Source organism: Cimex lectularius, unplaced genomic scaffold (genome assembly GCF_000648675.2).
Source record: "Cimex lectularius strain Harlan isolate CLEC.00 unplaced genomic scaffold, Clec_2.1 scaffold2, whole genome shotgun sequence".
Lineage (NCBI taxonomy): Eukaryota > Metazoa > Arthropoda > Insecta > Hemiptera > Cimicidae > Cimex > Cimex lectularius.
Genome location: NW_019394219.1, coordinates 2,759,301 through 2,779,026, shown reverse-complemented (window position 1 = coordinate 2,779,026; position 19,726 = coordinate 2,759,301). Strand labels below are relative to the sequence as shown.

The 19,726-nt window shown below is 33.8% G+C and overlaps 4 protein-coding genes across 8 annotated transcripts in view; 2 read left to right on the top strand and 2 right to left on the bottom strand.

Annotated features, from left to right (window-relative positions):
• The first annotated feature begins 1,338 nt into the window (after positions 1 to 1,338).
• On the top strand, positions 1,339 to 4,036 carry LOC106663413. Its single transcript, XM_014388232.1, has 7 exons — positions 1,339 to 1,460; positions 3,014 to 3,122; positions 3,351 to 3,403; positions 3,479 to 3,514; positions 3,589 to 3,703; positions 3,781 to 3,854; positions 3,929 to 4,036. The coding sequence occupies exons 1-7, from the start codon at positions 1,407 to 1,409 to the stop codon at positions 3,950 to 3,952; spliced, it is 465 nt and encodes a 154-aa protein (XP_014243718.1). The 5' UTR covers positions 1,339 to 1,406; the 3' UTR covers positions 3,953 to 4,036.
• A 1,071-nt stretch (positions 4,037 to 5,107) lies between these two features.
• Positions 5,108 to 8,305, bottom strand: LOC106663435 (carbonic anhydrase 2-like). 3 transcript variants are annotated; one of them, XM_014388258.2, is made up of 8 exons: positions 8,201 to 8,305; positions 6,644 to 6,744; positions 6,431 to 6,493; positions 6,202 to 6,348; positions 6,017 to 6,143; positions 5,858 to 5,960; positions 5,592 to 5,798; positions 5,109 to 5,473 (listed from the first exon to the last, which is right to left on the bottom strand). In XM_014388258.2, exons 2-8 carry the CDS (start codon positions 6,732 to 6,734, stop codon positions 5,357 to 5,359), a joined length of 855 nt encoding a protein of 284 aa, XP_014243744.1. In that variant the 5' UTR covers positions 6,735 to 6,744; positions 8,201 to 8,305; the 3' UTR covers positions 5,109 to 5,356. The 3 variants fall into 3 exon arrangements, with proteins under 3 accessions (XP_014243745.1, XP_014243744.1, XP_014243743.1); XM_014388257.2 differs by lacking the exon at positions 8,201 to 8,305 and adding an exon at positions 6,901 to 7,321; XM_014388259.2 differs by lacking the exons at positions 6,431 to 6,493; positions 8,201 to 8,305 and adding an exon at positions 6,901 to 7,324 and having other exon boundaries at positions 5,108 to 5,473.
• Positions 7,576 to 9,912, top strand: LOC106663439. The gene is made up of 2 exons (XM_014388264.2): positions 7,576 to 8,041; positions 9,538 to 9,912. The coding sequence occupies exons 1-2, from the start codon at positions 7,933 to 7,935 to the stop codon at positions 9,843 to 9,845; spliced, it is 417 nt and encodes a 138-aa protein (XP_014243750.1). The 5' UTR covers positions 7,576 to 7,932; the 3' UTR covers positions 9,846 to 9,912.
• A 715-nt stretch (positions 9,913 to 10,627) lies between these two features.
• LOC106663436 (carbonic anhydrase 2-like) overlaps positions 10,628 to 19,726 on the bottom strand; it is a 17,447-nt gene continuing 8,348 nt past the window's right edge. For all 3 annotated transcript variants that reach the window (XM_014388261.1, XM_014388262.2, XM_014388260.2), the window contains 4 exons: positions 15,694 to 15,811; positions 13,550 to 13,664; positions 13,249 to 13,479; positions 10,628 to 11,882 (listed from right to left, as the gene is read on the bottom strand). In XM_014388261.1, the coding sequence (XP_014243747.1) occupies positions 11,685 to 11,882; positions 13,249 to 13,479; positions 13,550 to 13,664; positions 15,694 to 15,811 (662 nt within the window). In that variant the 3' untranslated portion in view covers positions 10,628 to 11,684. The remainder of the gene's footprint in view (positions 11,883 to 13,248; positions 13,480 to 13,549; positions 13,665 to 15,693; positions 15,812 to 19,726) is intronic.

The following is a 19,726-nucleotide window of genomic DNA, read 5'->3' as shown; positions in this document are numbered from 1 at the left end:
AAACATATCAATCCTAAAATTCAGCGTTAATGATTTTCTCCATATCAAGGAAAAACATTGATCATGGATAGTAACGTAACCCGTCCCTACCCGTAACCCTACATAATATCACTAATTCCTAACCTAATCCATGTGCACTCTCCGGTAATGTGAAATAGATGACCCAAATGGTCACCTCAATGGTGGCTTTAAAACGTATCCATGTTACATTTTAACGTTACAGATTTATAAAAATAGAAAAACATTGAATCTTGGATATGTAGCTTAACCAATCCCTAACCCGAACGCCACCTAACAGTTCGTCCCCAGTTATGCGAAAATGTACTCGAAAAAATATATGTATTCCAACCCAAATACATGTTAAATGGTTCAAAACAAGTTTCAAAGTTACTGCTAATACGAATTTCAAATCTCTCTACTTCACGAAAAGTGGTTCTTTTTCACAAAAGAATTTTTAAAAATTATACTGTCATTATATCAAATGCTGGAGCAGAAAAATAAAGACGATAAAATCGATTAAATAACACTATTTTATAAAACAATATATAGAAAGAATAGAGGTCGTGTAAAGTAGAGAAGGAAGAACTGAGAGAAAGAACAAATGAAAGTATAGAAAATGATAAGTAAAGATCGGGAGATAGATTAATATAACAAGTAAAATAACTAACTATAAATAGATAGAAATGGGAAGAAAAACAGGTTGTATAAATAAACAAACGATTAGATACGTAGAAAGAAGAATCGGTAGATCATGTAGATTATAGTAAATTATAAAAAGAAAGAAAGAGAAAGAGATGCAATAAATAAAAAAATAGAAAGAAAAAAAACGATAAATAAATACAACGAATATAGAACAAGACGAATGATAATATAATATCCGGATAGACTATCTATTTTATTATGGGTGTCTAAATAATAGTCAGGCAGACAGATGGATAAACCGACAGAAAAAAGAAAGGAAGGGAGAAAGAGATGGCTAGATAATGAACAAACCAGATAGGGTGATAATAAACCTATAGGCATATATCAAATGTTATAATAAAAATAACTAAAACTTTGTTTAATAGACTTCAGGCGTTTTCGTACCGAAAGTTGACTTGTAATCTGTATTTGTTAGAATTAAGTTTTAAAAACAAAAATTATATCTGTAGAAATCGGCATTGGCACCGATCAGCGGCTATCTGTTTTCTTCAGCGGAAAGTATGCACTCGGATCGTGGTGATGCATAACGTCCTGGCTTCACTGACTGGTTGCATCCTTGGCCAAGACCGGTCCAGTCAAGGTATTTTTGCCTCCACCAGGTTTCTGTGTTCATATAAATATTACCTCTTTCCGTTAAGCTTCAGACACTTCTTCGACACCGTTCAACTTCAAACTTGAAAGTTCAAACAACCCGACGAAGCAAAATGAACGCCAGGCTTGCTATCCTCATTTTGACAGCCGTCGTCGCTCAGGTTTTCGTGAGTAGTGCTCATTTCTTCATCAAAAGTCATTAACATAAAAGTTATTACGAAGCATTAAAAATCTAGTAAAATAGTTTTATTATTCTATTCCTAGATAGGCTTATGAAAATCACAAGAAATAACATCTTTTTTAAAATATCACTGATCAAAACTGTTATAAAAATTCAAAAAGTAAACTACTTAATTTATAATCTATCAATTGAACAAATAAAATTTTAAGTCTTTTCACTGGTTTTCGGTTTTTCTTACTGCTTGTGCTCCAAAAGAAGAACAAGAACAGCTCCTTCGGTACGAGTTCATTCTTTCGGCAACAAACTTTAACTACTTGTTTTTTTATTACTAAAGTTTAAGCGTAATAAAACACGTTTATATTATTTATTTATTATTTGAAAAATTATTATTGAAACTACAAAAGAATTAAAAATGTGACTTAGCACCCTTTATCGTAGCAGCAATCCACAAAAATACTGTTTCAATTTTCAATTTTCTTAAATATTTCATTTTGGTTAGTTAATAAAACAGTCATCATAATCAATTTCAATTGTTTTTTATTTGACACTAAATGCCTAAGTATGTAAGTAGTAAACAAAATCTTCACCATCTGATAAAAATAGCTTTCTAGATTTACAGTTAATGATAGTTTTTAGTTATTTTATTATTGATCAGTTTGAGTTTAATGGTATTGTATCATCATGACTTTTTTCAATCAAACATATTTATTTTTAGGGCCCATCAATCCATAAAATTTGTGTTTTCAATGTTCAGAAATATTTCTTTTTGATTAGTTAATAAAAAGTGATCACAATTAATTTTACACTTTTTATTTAATATTAAATATGAAGTGTGTATGTATGAAGTATGTAAGTAGGAAACAAAGTCCTCACCACTTGATAAAAATAACCTTTTCAGTTTACAGTTTATGATAGTTTTTACTCTCAACACGACACACAAGAATGGCACACTTACGCAGAAAACAAACACTTTGAGCCCTGAAGATGATCTCATTAAAGATCGAAACGTTGGCACGATAAAGAAAATGTTTTTTCTGAAACCTACATCACACCAGACCGCATCTCACGATTTCTGAATAATCATAGTTTTTAGTTTTTTCACAATTGATCAGTTTGGGTTAATCTAGCATGCTTTTCTTTCTTTCTTTTTTTTTAAATCAAACATTTATTTTTGATTTTTTGATTCCTAATGCAAAAATGTTATTAATAGACAAAGTGATAATTTTTCCAACTTCTAATAGGCTTTCCTGCTTTGAGCAATTATTTTCCAGGAAAGCAGTTGAACCTGGATTATCTCATACATTTGGGTTTAATTGTGTGGTTTCTGATTTTACAAGCACAACTTACCTTTTTATTTAATCTGATATAATTAAATAGGTTTACAGTGCAATTCTTTGACTGATTAGTTCACTTTTTTCTCTGATTTATCGTACTTCATGAATAATTAAAACACGATGAGTGCGACTCATATAAGACATATTTTCAAATAATCAATCGTATATTAAACAGTAAATAATTAAATGCACAATTTTATTTTAGTGTGCTTCGACTCACAATCCGAACCACGAGGGCCATTCTGAACATTCGGTGAAAGAAAAAGTACTTGCTCTCTCGAAGAAATGTGCTGCCGACAACAAAGTTTCTGCTGGTAATAAATTTATACATTGCAATTTAAAATGAAAATTTATATTTCATATTATCACATCATCTAAATTTAATAATTTCAATACGTTATACATTCATTTATAATTTTTTTCAATTTAAACGATAAACTGATTTCTTTAATTTTTAAAACTTTTTAAAATAGATTTTTGTCTAAATTCTAACAGTATACAAATAATTATTGACAATAAATTTAAAATAATTTGTTTTACAGACCAAGCTAAGCTTGCTTTCACTCAAAATTTGCCCAAAGACGAGCATGAAAGGGTAAGCATATATTAAAACTAAATTGAATTGTTTAAAATGAGATCATAAATCTAATACCTAAATTATTTATTTTAGTGCTACCTTGAGTGTGTTTACACCGGAGTTGGAGTTGTAAGTTGACATAGCCTTTTTTCTTTTTTAATCCGCCTGAAAACAAATTTTCCAAAAATATTTTCTCCCCGTAGGTTCACAGCGGTGCTTTTAGTCTTGATGGAGCCAACAAACTAGTCGCAGCGAGGTTTACAAACCCCAAAGAAAAAGAAGCCGCTGGCCAACTTGTCTCTACATGCGCCAAAGAAAGTACGTCATAGATTTTATGTAATTATAGTAATAGCGATAATGGCATTTGGTTAATTAATTATTTATTTCTTTTTTAGTCACCCAGAAAGGTGGTGAGAAATGTTCCCTTGGTCACACAGTCAGGGAATGTTTTGTCAGACATGGAAAACAGGTGATTTTCCTATACTAGATTTTTTTAGAAGTTTTATTTTTTCATTTTTCTATCCGATTTTCTTAATTTTTCAGGTCGACTTTTTCCCAACTGCATAGACAACACAATCACGTTATATTTAAGTAATCGCTGCACTTAATTAGTTTAGTAAATTAAAATATATTAATTTATTGTCACAAAAACGAATTTTATTTCAAAAAGTACCCACCTATTAGGTCATTTTTATTAGATTTTATAAAGGAATTTAGAAAAAAAAATCTATAAGATAATTATATTCATTTTAAACTGATCAAAAAAACAAAAGCACTATGAAATATGTTTTACTAAAATTTTCTATATTTAATATTAATAACGAATCATAATAATTCAAAGTTCGTACTGTGTAAGTTCCTGTTATTCAAAAGGGCTAACCGTTGGGTGTCGATAACGAAGGGTCAAATCATTTTACAATACTTCGATATAAACACACTTCAAATAAAAAGTCATGGGCTGTGCCGGGATTCGAACCCAGGAATACTAGCGTGGCAAATACAAGTCGTACGCCCTACCTACTCAGCCACAGCAGTCCTCCAGCCAAAGTTCATATTAAATTTTGTCAAAAACTGATCAGTAAGAACGGCTAAACGTGAGAGCCACAACTCTGTTTGTTGAATAATTTTACTTATGAGCTTTTCCCTATCCGATTCGAAATGACTGCAATTATCTACTAAGTGTACCCAATCTCATTGGTAAGCAGCTACATCTGTTGTTTTCCATTGGTTCAAGGTACAAAATAACCGTAGAAGAAATTCAACCACTGAAACCGAGCCTACTAATCAAATTCCTTGACGAATTAGGACTCACCGGTGTGCCTGGGGTACATCTACATCTGCATATTCCATGCGGAGAATTTGCCTTGGATCACACGAGAAAATTGGATTAATTACTTTTTCTCCTTTGTATATTATCTTGAGGGCGCACGTGAGTAAATAACTAAAAAGATCAATAGCTTAAAAACAAAATTCACTGTTGAAAAAAGTATCTTTCTTCAATAGATTTTAAAGATCTCGGTCCTCTATTAAACATAACGCGCACACACATGTACACAACACACACACACACACACACACACACACAGACATACACATACACAGAGAGAGAGAGAGAGAGAGAGAGAGAGACCAATTTCCGGTATGCATTTGTTAGGTTGCTTTTTTGGCACCATTATAAAAACTAAGTCAGAACAAAAATAAATTTTTATATAAGTTTACATTTATTCTCATTTTATTCATTGATACATTTATTTATTTTTAAATTAAAATACGCGCAATTATTTTCAGTGTTCAACACGTTTAAAATAAAATAAAGTAATGACAAAATATAAACTGTTTATTTGCAACGCTTCGCATTAAATTAACAAATAAAAGGTGTGCGAAGTTTGTCCAAACATAATGCCAATTTCACAATTTGTGGTTAATATATAAATCAATAGTTTATCGAATTATATATGAAATAAATAAAGTTTACACAAATGAAGCAGTGGCGTGGTATACTTTTCTTCTTTTCGTCTTCTGAACAAGTCTGTAGTTGTTAACTAGAACTGTCCCTTCTTTTAACTGTAGATTTTTAAACCATTCACTCTGGAAAAACAGAAAAAAAATTTACTAAATTTATTGTTTGAAAAACGGATTTGCTGTCCTGCAGTTTTTAAGTCTATTTTCATTGTGTATTAGATAATTATTTGAAGGGTTTGCACACCTGTTTTTTAGAGATTGTCCTTTGCGTTTTGAAAATAGTCCATATCACAGATTCTTCACATCCTGGAGTTGTAAGGGACCCAGCATATCGGTAATATTCATTTGTTTCTTCTGGAAGAAGCTCTTCAGCAGTTAACGAACTGTTGTTTGACTTTGACTCGATAGCTTCAATTAATTTTGCTACACCACTATCTTCTTGTCCTATTTTCTAATAACGCATTTTAAGACTCTTCAGATTTAATTCTATTCATTATTGTGTTATCTTACGTAAAGAATTGCAAGTACTGCAAGGCCGTTTTCATGATTATTTGCTTCAGCTATTCCCGAGTAAATGGTTTTGTAATGTACGACATGAAGTTCTAGCGCGTCCCTGTTTAAATTTTAAACTTTACACATATAATTTTTAACATTTAAATTTAAGTTTACCTCTTGTTGTTTATGGTGTGTTCGGCGTTCCAATGAAAATGGGCAGATTCCAATCTGTAAAGTCCTCTCAAACCACCTGCTGCAATACCTAGCTCGTGATTATGCTGAATAACTGGATGTAAGTAAACTGAAAAAACACTATTGGAGTAAAACATGTTGTCGCTTAATGTTAGGAACAAACATACTAGTTGTCGGCGTCACTTCAAATTTGAACGTGCACAAGTTATAGTTTATAAAAACAATCGGAAGTGCTGACGGTACGTCTGAAGTCACATGAGGATCGATGTCAATCGGAGATTGTAGGTTGCCAGTTTTACAAAGCCCTGGCCAATCTGAAAGCACAACTGCATAAATAAAACATTCGTTACATTTTTTCTTTTATATTCAATGAAATTAAAGAAGAACTGAACTCACTTGCACCATTGTGATCATACAAGTTTGTACCCTTTTGAGTTTGAACTGTTTCTTGTAAATTACCTAAAATCAAACTATGTTAATGACCAACCCAAAGTTCAATCGCTCTTCTTTCACATGATTAATCTTTATAAAAAAAAGGTGTTTTAGAATTAAAAACTACATACTTAAAACATAAAAATATCAAGCCTGGTATTAAAAAAAAACACTTACTTATTACTTCATTGTCAATCTCCGGAGATGGACGAACATCAGGTAATCCGGTGGTTAAGAGTATAAGAATTATCTGGTTGCTCAAGGACATTTTCTTTGCCCTATAGAAAGAAGAAATATTAAAATTAATACCAGGGAAATGTTTTTAGTTTGTATTTAGTCATCATTATTAGCTGTTTAACCGAATAAATTCTACGTATGACCTGGATTTCTTGTAGGTATTCAACAGGATCTAGAAAATTCATATTTCAACATACCATGGCAACAAATTGAGCGTGTATGCAGTCTTTAGTTGTTTGGTCGTCATGGGCTGGCTTAAACTTGCTTTTTTAGATGTTTCACTAACCTAAACTATCTTTAAAATTTTTATTTTTTATGTTTTGAAGTGAATACTATAAAAAGACTGGAGAATTTATAATTTTGAACGTAGTTTGTGAACAGAAAAAATTCTTATTAGGTACAAGATTTTAACTTATTATATGCCACTTCTCCTTAGCGAATGACATCTGTTCGAGTTTATGAATGAATGAATTTTATCTAAAAATTCGCAAAAGACCTCTCTTACGATTAACGATAAATTTAAAGAGAGAGAAATAGAGAGAGAGAGAGAGAGAGAGAGAGAGAGAGAGNGAGAGAGAAAGAGAGAGAGAGGAGAGAGAGAGAGGAGAGAGAAAGAGAGAGAGAGAGAGAGAGGGAAAGAGCGTCAGAAAGGAGAGTAAAGTGCGAAAGAAAGAGAGAAGTAAAAGAGCAAAAGAAATAGAGAGAGGGAGGGGAGAGAAAGAGAGAGAGAGAAAGAGCGAGAGAAAGAGAGACAGTAAAAGAGCAAAAGAAATAGAGAGAGAGAGAGAGAGAGAAAGAAAGAGAGTAAAGAGCGAGAGAAAGGGAGACAGTAAAAGAGCAAAAGAAATAAAGGGTGAGAGAGAGAAGTGTGTGTGTGTTGCTTGCCCCTTGACCTTAAAAATCTATTAAAACACTTAGCGTTAATTAATATAATTATAATTCAGACTACAAGCCAACAATATGAACACATTCTGAGGATACACGACTTTGGACTTGGTATAATAAATGATCTTTAAAATAATTACACAAATTACTTATGTTTATATGATATACAATAATTAATCGCAATGGAACAATTTCACAACAGAAAATTTAAAAATTTGAATTTTCGTGAGCACAATTGTTTTAAAACAGATGGTTCCTAATACTAAATTTGTATGACTTTTTAGAGAATTAGTGAAATTCAATGTTTTGTTTGTTAGAGTTTGTTTAGTTGTTTGAAACGGAATATGTCGAAGATTTCACTACTACGGGTAAAAGAGAAAAAGGATCAGAGCACCTGCATGTCACCCAGTTTTCTATCACAATTTAACAACGTCAAAAAAAAGAAAAGAAAAGGTATAACAAGTGATTATTTATCAGTCGGCACGTTAATTGATTAGTGTATAGCGTAATCAGCACACAAACAATATTAGTAAGGAGAGACAGTATAAGTATAATCAGAAAAACAGCTAATGACACTAAAGAGTAAATAAATGATATAGAAACCCTTCCGACCTTCTAAAACTCTAATTTTCTTCATTCCTATCAATATTACATAGTAATATAGAAAATAAAAATAACATTTCGATATAATCCAGGCTGGAAAATAAAAAGGACTTTTGGACCTGTGGTCAATGTATATTAATATCTCTGTTTATTTATTTATTATGTTTATATGTTAGTCCAATCACCATGCCATTATCGATGCTGAAACTTTTCTTTGTTGTTGTTGGCTTAATCTATTTATAAATTGAACATATAAATAACGTGTAGATTCATAATTACCAATAAATATTTAATACAATTTAGGTAATTAACAAAAATGAATATTTATATACATGTTTGAAAATTAACATAACGAATTTTCTAAAAAGTAAATACAATCAGCAATATTGTTGGATTATGAGATATAGAAGGCGAAAAATATAATAAACATTATAAATTAATCATACAAAATAAAAATGTTCTAAACCATCTATAAGTGAAGAAAATAGACCCATTCATTTTTCTTCAATTGATTGACGATTCATATAAAATGTGATGCTCAGTTTAAACGGATGATACAAAATTGGTAGAGAAAATACAAAAAAAAAATTACTTATATTAATTTAAAATATACTAAAACGCCTGTAAAGGCGAAGAGGTCCATCCATTTTCTTTCAATTGTTGGATGATGCTTTATATTCACTCTTATATTTATGAGAAATATGTGTACGCTCGTATTTGCACATGTATCTCGAAGTCCATCGGCAAATCGAGCTTTTGTATTTACAATAAATTACCAGCAGGTTACAAGAATCACCCTCCCCGGTGTTGGCAGTTTGGGGTTAAACTTATCCATCCAGCTACTGAGGTTAGGCTCTAGAGGCAGCAACATCTAGGTCCGCTCAGCCCTCTCGGGGTACTCATTATTCCGCCCTCTCCCACCAAACAAGCACACCAATAAATACATTCACTCTCAGCACACACTAGGAAACTCAATGTCAATATTATATACAATAAAACAACCCTGTTTCCTCCAAGAATCGATAGAGGGGACCCAAATATGTCATGCTCCTAGGTAGTAGGTGGCATTCCTACACGCTCTCTATATAGAGTCAAGGAATTGCACCCTTCAATTAAATGCACGGGGCACGTTAAATGCTTGAAATCCGGATCGTTGTAAATAACATATCTGTGATTAGAACCATCTTTTACAAAAATTGAATCTACATATTTCACCTTCATCATTTATATTGTATTTATTTGTAAGAAAAACATTTATTATTGCATTCAGCCACTGACACATTTATAATTATTATAGAAAATAAATAACTATGACAAGATTATTAAAAAAAATTCATTTTGCGCAGTCTATCCGTATGAGTGCAGACAGCAGTACAGCTTGGAAAAAGAGCCCGAGAAGAATGAAAGCGAAGAAAAGACGCAGATCGAAAAGATAAACATGGGCTACTTGAACATGCTTAAAACGCATCGAAAAAAAGTAATCGAATCTCTTATGGTGCAGACGTGTTGGAGGCAATTTAAACCGGAGCCACACAGGAGGAAAAGAAGGAAGAAGAAAAACCCTAGAACGATTGAACCTCTTCCTGAGTTGATTATCAGTGGCGAAGAAAGCGATGACCAGCAGCAGCTCAAACCCCCGTTTTATATTAATTGAAGTGAAAGCAGACAAACTAATTTTTAGCATGAAAAATTTTATTGCGATAAAATATGTTGTATCGTCATTCCTTTATTTATTTGTTAATTTAAATAACGTAGAAAAAGGTTTTGAACAGTTGTGCAATGGCTGCTGGATGGTTGGTTTGTCATAATGGAAATGCCCTTCTTTTGTGAGTTTTGATGAAGATCTACCAATTTTGGTTTTACAGAAGCCTGAACGAATACGATAGTTAGGTCTTTAGGTTAATAGAATACTGGTAATTTTTTTATTCTTCACTCCAGATACGAGGCGGAATTCACATTCCCTATGTACAATCTAACATATTCAGGGTTTATCGGGTTACTTGATAGTTCGCCATGGAACTTCATGCATATCATATATATCACATATTCATGCATGCTAAATATATTCGCACACTCCATCGCCAAGACGCAAGAATAATCTCTACTCTATTACAACAGGATAAGCACGACTAAGGAACCATTGTCACGGGCGACTTGGCAATACGCTCCCTATATGGAGCCAAGATGACATTTCCATTATGTACGGACTCTGGTTTACACGGTCTTAGTACTAAACTATTCCATTCACTTATCACTTAGCCTGACTAATTATTACATAAAAGTACATAGTTTAATTTATCTGAAAACAGGAGGTGTTGGATACACTTAATCATTACAATTATTAAGATTTTATGCTTTGTAGAGGAAAAAAATAGTATGTAATGAATTATTAATTTGTTCAGAAAGATTTAATGAGTGGCAACAATGAAACAGAAATAAAAAATAAAAACCTTTATTACAAACAATTTTATAAATAATCTGCTATAATAAAATTCATGTAATCATTATTGTACATGTTCTGTGTGAATTTTCGTATAGAATTTCAAGATAAAGATAATACAGGCGCCAAGAAATGGCCGAAATTCATTGCAAACCTTAGGTCGATATTGACAGTAATTCAGCAATTCGTCATATCTATTTTTTCTATCTTTCACTTGATAAAAAATGCTTATCTTGATTGATAAAACAATTTTTACTAACCTACTGCGGATAGATTAGGCTTCGATTTATGCTGTTTGTAATCCGAGTCATGCCGAATTAAAAATAGTCCAGAAATGAAATTTATTTTATAAATTTACATCGGTCATTCTGAGGCTATTCTAGACGTCTATATTCGAATTATTTGCAAGAATCTTCTCAATTTTTAGCCATAATACAAATTATTTTCGTAATAATTATAACGAAACAAGTTGGATTGTACTTCAGAATATTCATCAATTTCATATTGCCCCCACGTAAGATATAGTTACCCAAAAATAGTTTTCAAACTTATTACAAAAGTTTAAGACGGTTTAAACCGAAAATAACAGGACCCAAATATGGCCTATAACAAAGCATGTATTACACAGGGAATACACGTATTTAAATATTTATTTTTTTAGAGAGAAAAATTGACATACCTCATAAAATAAATTGGAGTAAATTTCTAAATTTGTACTTGCAACGGAAGACAAGCGAGGTTCATGGTTATAACTGGCCTTTACCTGGAAGTACCGTTTAAAACCGAACGGATTAACGAAAGTTGGTTACATTAAACTAAGATCCATTATTAACCCACAAATTTGGGTCGATTTTTCTTTATGAAAGGGTATAACCAATTTTTTAAAATGACCCTTTAGCTTTATAATTCGGTTGGAAAGGACCTTACTTCCTGTAGCCCTGTGTACAAGCTAATCTTTAAATCATTCTAATCGATTTTAAATTATAGTCTATATACAATTAAAAATGACTAGTACATGTCGACCGTTGGCAATGCGCCTATAATAAATGGCCCTTAGATATAAAATAGAGCTATGACGAAGAGGAAAGGCAGCATAGACGCCCTGATGAGCGTCGCTTCCCCAAAGTCATCAGTGTAATCAATGCCTATTATGCCGACACCGTAGATTTTTCTGTGCCGATCGGAGAGCATCTCGCGGTAGTTCTCCTTAAGAGGTTTTCCTTCCAGAACGACATTCGGGAACCAGTTGACCTAAAAAAAAAATAATCATATTAATATTTGATTTAAGACAAGATAAAAGTGTACATTTGGCAGGCATTCCAAAAATTTATTAACAAAGAGAGCAGGACTCTGTGAAACCTTTTGACTGAAGGTCAAAATAGGTAACAGTTTTGCGCAAATTTGTTTCACTTTTGAAAATATCCGTTATGAAGAATAGATTTTAGCTTTCAGAATAGAAGTTTAGCTGAACATGGCTGAATAAAATGATAAAAATTCGAAGAAGAATCTATTTTTGAAATTCCTCAATCGCTGAGTCTTGGCTGGAGTGAGTCCGACCAAAACGGCGAGAACAAGCGGGCTAAGATGGCCAGTGACCCTGGAAACGCTGACATACATCTAGGACGGTCATCACCATGGCTGTCCCTGGTTGTTGGCTATCATTTCCACTACTATAATAAATGAAAGGGTAATACACAAAATTACCAACATAACAAAATAAAAAAAACTTTCTGTAAGACACTCATTTCTGTCACATTTCAAAATAATGAAACGTGTCTGAACAACATAACTTATTAAGGTACAATGCAACTCCAGTAAACGAAACATCAGCCAGGTTGTACCAGAATAACGGATAGGATGTCTACATTTTGAAGTCATTATTGACATTAAGCCATTAAGTGCGATCCTGTTTGGTATTATCAAACTCCACTAAATCGAATTTTGCTCCAGCCGAGATGAAATCGTGATTTCCAACTTGTTATATGAAGCGCTGAATGAAGTTGGTAGTACCCAAAATTACCCAATGAATAAATAACAAAAGAGCAAAACTATAATTTCGATTATTATTGTTGTAAGACCAGTAAGGCGAAATATGACCGTAGTTGCTTAGGTTATTGGCTAGCATTTTTAAATTTTCATATATTACGCTCAGAATTATCCAACTCGTGAAAATGATCTATTGCTTCAGTCGAGATCAAGGCCTTTGATTCCTCAACTTGTGATATTAAGTAAGTATCGAGGCACCAAAGGAAGGCTAGCACAAAAATTTTAAACAAAAATTAACCAGCTTTCATAAATATTTTCCTTAAAGTTATCCACCGTTTGCCACCATCCACAGCGTAACCCAGACAGTCATAAAGTACAATGCAACTTTTGTGTCCTGCTTAATCCAGCTGTATGAAACATATCAGCAATCTGTCACATAATTTGACTACAAGTTCTATAATTTTTGAGTCATTATTAAGATTATTACTCTAGACAAGGCGATCTTACTCGGTACTATGCAACTCATACAGTTGGTTAGGGTTGAATGTATACTTATTCTTTGTAATCACCATGGAAATGTATATTTAGATGATTGTAGATCATTAGAGGATAGAATACAAAAGTTTTTCACCTGTTCTTGCGATACTGTCTGCCTTTCCGTAAAAAGGGTCCAAACGACGGCTTCTGAGCATGGCGGCGTCGTTAAAGATCCTTCGTATCTGTAATACCTGTCCATATCCGAGGGTAGAAGATTCCTTATTATAATCCCCGAATTGTTTCCTACTTTTTCACCGGCCTTATTGATTCTATCAGTTTCGTCGATGAGCTTCTGCACTTCCTTGTGCGCCTTCTTGCCAACGTCCTGGAAAGATCAAAACTTATTTTTAAATTTTATTTTTTTAGTCATTTTCCGTCGGAGAGTATCTTCTTACAAAAAAGACGCCGAGCACGGCGATAGCTTTGCCATCGTTCGATGCTAGAGCGGACGGGACATCTTTGTATTTACTTTTGATATGGACGAAGTGGAATTCCAGACTAGACCGTACGCTACCAATTTTGCAAAACAAAAAAAAGCAATGTCAAATACATTTGCATTTAAAAATACTGTAATAACAATACAGTATTCTATCCCTAATCCAAACTTCGATGCTCCGAACTATTTGCTATTTTCAAAGTCATTTCAAGGTGTTTAATGCCAGTTCATCTATCACATCGTTGCACTAGATTTTTTTAAATAATTTATTTGTATTCTGTACTATGCTTTTTTATCCTAGGCACAACATTCAACATTCACACTATGGCCAGCTCTGCACCTGGAAGAAATTTTATAATTCACAGTGACACTCCAGTGATTAAGGTGGGAAAGGGTAGTGAGAGCTTGGACAGTTGGTTAGGATGGATCCAGTTAATGATGTCAACAATAATAGTGAGGTTAATAACGTAGTAAGGAGCTTCGACCATTTGTCTGAAAACTTTTGACCAGGATTGGATGCGCTGCATTGGATGGCCCACAGTGACCAAAATATTTTCAAATCAAGGGGCTTAATAATTAACAAGTTTTTCCATAATACGTCAGGACTTGACCTTATAAGACGATATGCCATATAACTCTAAAATACCCTGTTAGTAGTAGTTGAAACTGTAGCAAGTTTCAAGTCCAGGAGATTAATAGGTTTAAAGGTTTTGCCATAATACGACAGGACTTAACCTTATAAGACGACAATGTCATATAACTATGAAATACCCAGTTTGTTTGAACGGATAATGATATGGCCTTAGATCGGTACAAACTTTGGTCTTGGTAGTTTCCAATCCAGAGGCTTAATAATTGACAAGTTTAGCTGTAATACGACACGACTTGAGGTTATAAGCAGAAAAATCATATAAATCTGAAATACCCTTTTATTATAATATGGCCTTAGATTGGCTCTAAGTTTTATCAAGTAGTTTGAAGTTCTGGGGTTCTGCTATACCACGGTAAGATGACCTTATAATACTACAATCATATAACTGCGAAATTCCCACGTTATAGTAAAAATAGCTATATGACCTTAGATTAGCTCAAATATTTAGTCCAGGGCTTAGTAGTTGACATGTTTCGCTTGAAGATTGTAAGACTTTACCTTAAAAGGCCACAATATTATGTGACTGTAAAATATCTAGTTTAACTAACGGATTGGCTCGAAGTTTGATCAAGTCACTTGAAGCCCAAAGGCTTGATACTTTTGGTTTTCCAAGTCTTTCAGTTTTTAATTTTGTTTTTAAACTAGCATTTGTAGCAGTATTTTTGGCGCTTCGGTTTTGAATAAGGACTCATTTTTCCTCTTTTCTAAGCGCCATTGGATGGAAATTACCGTATTCGGAGGGCGTGAAGTCAGGGTTATAAGCAGGTTATCAGAAACAAGGTTTCATAAATTTCTGGTTAAATTCTCCAGCAGGACACGCAAACACGGTTCGATTAGGTTAGGTTAGGAATGATTAGCTTAGGTAGGATTAAGGTCAGGGACGAATTAGACTAGGGTTAGATACACATCCACGAGTCAATGTTTTTCCGTGAAGCGAAGAAAATATGCACGTGCAAAGCGCATACTTTGTTCCATCGTCTATGAATATGTTTTGGTTTTTGAGACTAAACATCTGGATTGGGACCTCTGTTTTTCTTATTATGTCCGTTTTAAAGCATTATCAACAAGCTCAAAGTGCACACCGACCTGCCAGGGATTTTTCAAAAAATAACCATGATTCATGTTCAAACTTCGTCATCTTTTAGATTTGGGACGAATTTGGCATGAGAAACTGATAAACCATCGAGATCTAATCTTGGCCGGTTATTCCGGGCACTAAGTTTTTTTAAGTAGTGGTGGAGTAGTGTGGTATTAATTGCAATTATAATCCAGGTGATGGTTAAATGTTCAGAGTAAAAAAATTACAATACACTTAATACTATGCTACTACTTTCTCAGATATACAGATAAATAAATTCACAGCCAGTTATTACACACTCAACGTTCCTATCTCAATATAAAAAAATTTTTTTTTTTTTAAAGTCAATATATTTGAGAATTGTTCACTTTACTCATCGTTTAGTATGGCGTGCTCCGATGGCCAATGCATGTGAAATGACATAAGCTTGTATTCAGCATCGAGTCCTCCGCCCAAAATTCGATTACTCGAATCACCCATGATAGCATTGACTGCAACAATAAAACATATATGTTATGTTTCGGTAAGGTTTTTAATGGTCTTGGCAATGTTTTTTAAAGAAGTTAAGTTTGACCCAATGCCAAGGTGTGTGAAGGTTGGCCTTTGCCAAAAATTTAACCCCTAGACAATTTCATGCTTATACACGTTCGTAATTAGAATTGATTTGGAACATAAGTCTAGGACTTAGCGGAGAAAATGAGAAAAGCCGCGGAGAAAACCAGGTATGAAGTTGTTAAAATATAATGTCTGCTGGGGGCGTCGGTGGCCGCAACGGTTTAGGCGTTGACACGGCGCTCATAAGGTAAAGGTCCCGGGTTCGAATCCAGCCGCCCTGCATTCGTACCAGACATACTTACAAATGGGCTGTTTTAAAAAACACCGACACCCCGAGGGTTTATGTAACCATTGCTGTTGCAAACCCTCATAACAAAACCAACGAGAATATACCGATCAGATTGATAGAAGGATTCATCATCCAACAAATACAAATATAACATTTCATCTTGAGGACTGCTCTGTGACAAACTAATCTGGGGGTTTAAGATTATTTTGGCTTGCCTAACGCGTTGGTTGGCTTCCCGTCATCTTCATTTTATTTTTTATTTATTTATTTTTTCAAGAACCGTCTTTAAAATTGTAAAAACCAATCATCGAGCGAAATTTAAGCTTACTAGGTTGCAGTATAAGGTCAGTGTCCTAGTAAAAACGTAGTCGTTTAGAATTAACAGAACAAACGCTGAAGTTGGAGAGAACCTGAAACGCATCTGGCAGGCCGTTTAAGGTTTGGCGTTCGTACGTTTGTATGTTCTAGGATGTGCATAAATTTGTTAGAGAGAAAAAATTAAAATTGTATTGTCTCTCAATTTCGCAGCTTATTTTTATCTATTTTCAAAGGAAAAACTACAATTGGATTAATCATCTTTTTAAGCACCATTTGATGGAAACGATCGTAGCCAGACGGTGCGACATCAGGGTTTAAAAATGTTAGGCAAGGGTTCATCAATTTAATAATAAAGATATCATTTATGCCTTTTTCTTATAATTTCTTAAAGTTTAACTTTAATTTTGCTCGTGGTATGGTGACAATGTGTAATTATTTAAACAAAAAGCCTTTTGTCGATGGAAGAATAAAGTTTAATTAGACGTTTTTGGGGTTTTGTCATTGTCTTCCGTTTTGTTACACAATTATGAAACTAGTATAATTCAAACTTTGTTTGTCGTGTACGAAGACATACTTTTTGACTTTTATCGAATTTTGTCTTTCTTTAGCATTGCATTATCTAATTGTGGGATTTCATGGATAAGGACAGTTCATTCTCGTCCACCAATTATCGCTGTGTTGGTCTGTCAGGCGAGTTTCGGCTTCTCGGCGACTTCTGTGGTGGGTCTGGGTGATTTTTTGTGATGTCGTCTCTTTTAAAAATCCTTTCCTGCGACCTATAGAGATCTTTTAAGGAATCCCTATAAATTATAACCATGCCCTGGAAAACGCACTTTTTCCTAAGCCTAAGCACTTTCCCCGGTGCCTGTTAGCGCGTTTCGACATTTCCGCCATCTTCAGTGTTTGGGTGATTTCTGTGGAGTCTGATGCGTCTGAACTAACAAAAATCAACCAAGATGATAGGTATCTATCAAACAATAGGTTTATCACCCCCCAGGCCACAGGAGGAAATCTCACAATTTAATTCCTTATTTGGTGAATAAATATGTTACTTGTTCATTTCTTTCCTCAATAGAAACGGTAAATGAGAGGTGAGTATGTTGTTCAACTGCTTTTAGAAGATAGTTCCTACTCACTAGGTACAGTAGGAACTATCTCTTAAAGAAGTTTCATTCCTTATGTATGTGAATGTGGTCCATTTAGTGCCATACATGAGCACGTAAAATAATTCCTGTCGTACAGGAAGGTTTAACGTCAAACTAGCAGTTGGGTGTCGCGGATGAGGGTTCAACCTCTTTACAATACTTTCTCCATAGTTTTCACAATTAAAAATCCAGTGCCGGAATTGGAACACAGGACCATTCCCGTGGCAAATACGTACGAGTAGGACGCCCTACCCCTCGGCCACCGCGGTCCCCCTGGTTGATTTAGTGTGTTTATTATTTTGTTGATCGCGTTTGTGCTATAGTGTCTTTCGGTTTAGTTAGTGGCATTGTTTTAGTCTGTCTGTCATACAATTTAAATGCTGCCTTTTTGCTACGGATGTGGATGATTCGAATCGGCTTGTTTGATGTTGTCTCGGCCTCTGTTGGTATGTGTAATTTGTAAGGTGTACAGTATAAGGTAAGGTCTAGGAAATTTACACTTTTTTAATTTTCTAGTTCTGTCTTGAATTGTGAAGTTTTTGCGAAAAGAGTTCAGATCTATCAGTACATATGTAGTTTATGTTGTTTCTGTTGACATCTACTATGATGTGTATGTCATAAACGTATCTATGATGTGTTTCGCCATAATTTCAGGGAAATATTTGTGCGAGGACTGGGTTGTCCATTCCTAGTCCTCTTTCTGTCCAACAATGTTAACCAGTATATTTGGTTTAATAGGTGCCATGAAAGCTTCTGAACTTTCGCAAACCTTCATTCCAGATATCGCGAAGAAATTACCGACGTATACTCATGATTTAGAGTGGCTTGTACCATCATTAATCGTTTTAGTATTTGTTGCACTTTATGATCGGTTCGTTTGTATGTTCGTTTTATGTTATATTATGTAGTACTATGTTCATCCTTTTTCTGGAATTGATGCCGAAACGCATCTGGCAGTCCATACAGCGAGGTTAGGCAGTCCAAAATGTTCGATTTCAACACTTGTAGACAATACAATTCGGCTTAAAAAGAATAGAGATCAAGATCATCCACTTCTTAAGGCAGATTGATATGTGTTAGATTGGAGGGAAATTACGCTTAATCAAATAATGCTCCCAACTAGACAAATCATGCATCACCAGGAGAAAAAGTGAATAAATAGAGAGAAATATATTTTTAACAAAAAACAAGCTAATTGTTGATTAAGTTTCTTATCAATACAAGAAAAATTTTAAGAGGGCCTGGTCATATAAACTACAGCTGAACTCTCTCTTTTTACTGTTATTCGGCCAAAGCGTTCTATAAGGTTGATTCTATCTGCTGAGAATTTTCATTAACAGTAGATAGGTGTTTTAAATATTTTGAAAAATGGAGAATCAGGCCTAATATTAGCAAACTGAGGCAATACTGTTTACTTGACGCAGACCACATAGTGTCAATCATGTCAAAATAAATAACTTGCCAATACAATAGGCTAAGAATATCTCGATTCCGAATTTTAGTTACCACAATGGAAAAAATGCTCAAAAGCCTTATCTGGTCTTTAATAAGAGTTCATGTATGGACGGTAAAAATAAAAAACTTACGTCCATTAATAACCTACGGTACTCCCACTTAGGGAAAATATGTCTAAATCCAATTTTCGAGAGCATTAGGTATAAAAATTATTGGAGGGTTTTCTCGTCGGACTCGGTTTGATGCCATACCTAAACATTCACAGCTTAACAACCCACATCTATAAAGCAATTATAAATTCATTGCATAAATAGCCCATTGGTTCATATAAAAATCTATTTATTTATAATAGGAATATGAACTACTGTAACTACAAGCACTGATATAGCCGAAACGCATCTGACAGACCAACCCAGCGAGTATACCAAAGTAGTTAGGTAAATACTGTTTGAAAAATAATGAACATGTATTAAAAGGAAATGTGTGACTGCCAATGTATCTGATTTAGTCAATCCTTGCTTGTTAGATGATCTTTTTAGTATTGCTTGTACTTGAGTATACTTATTGTCTTATTTATTTATTAAATTCATGCAGGATATTTGTTAAATATATTTCTCCCCTAAACTATTTCATGTTTAATATAT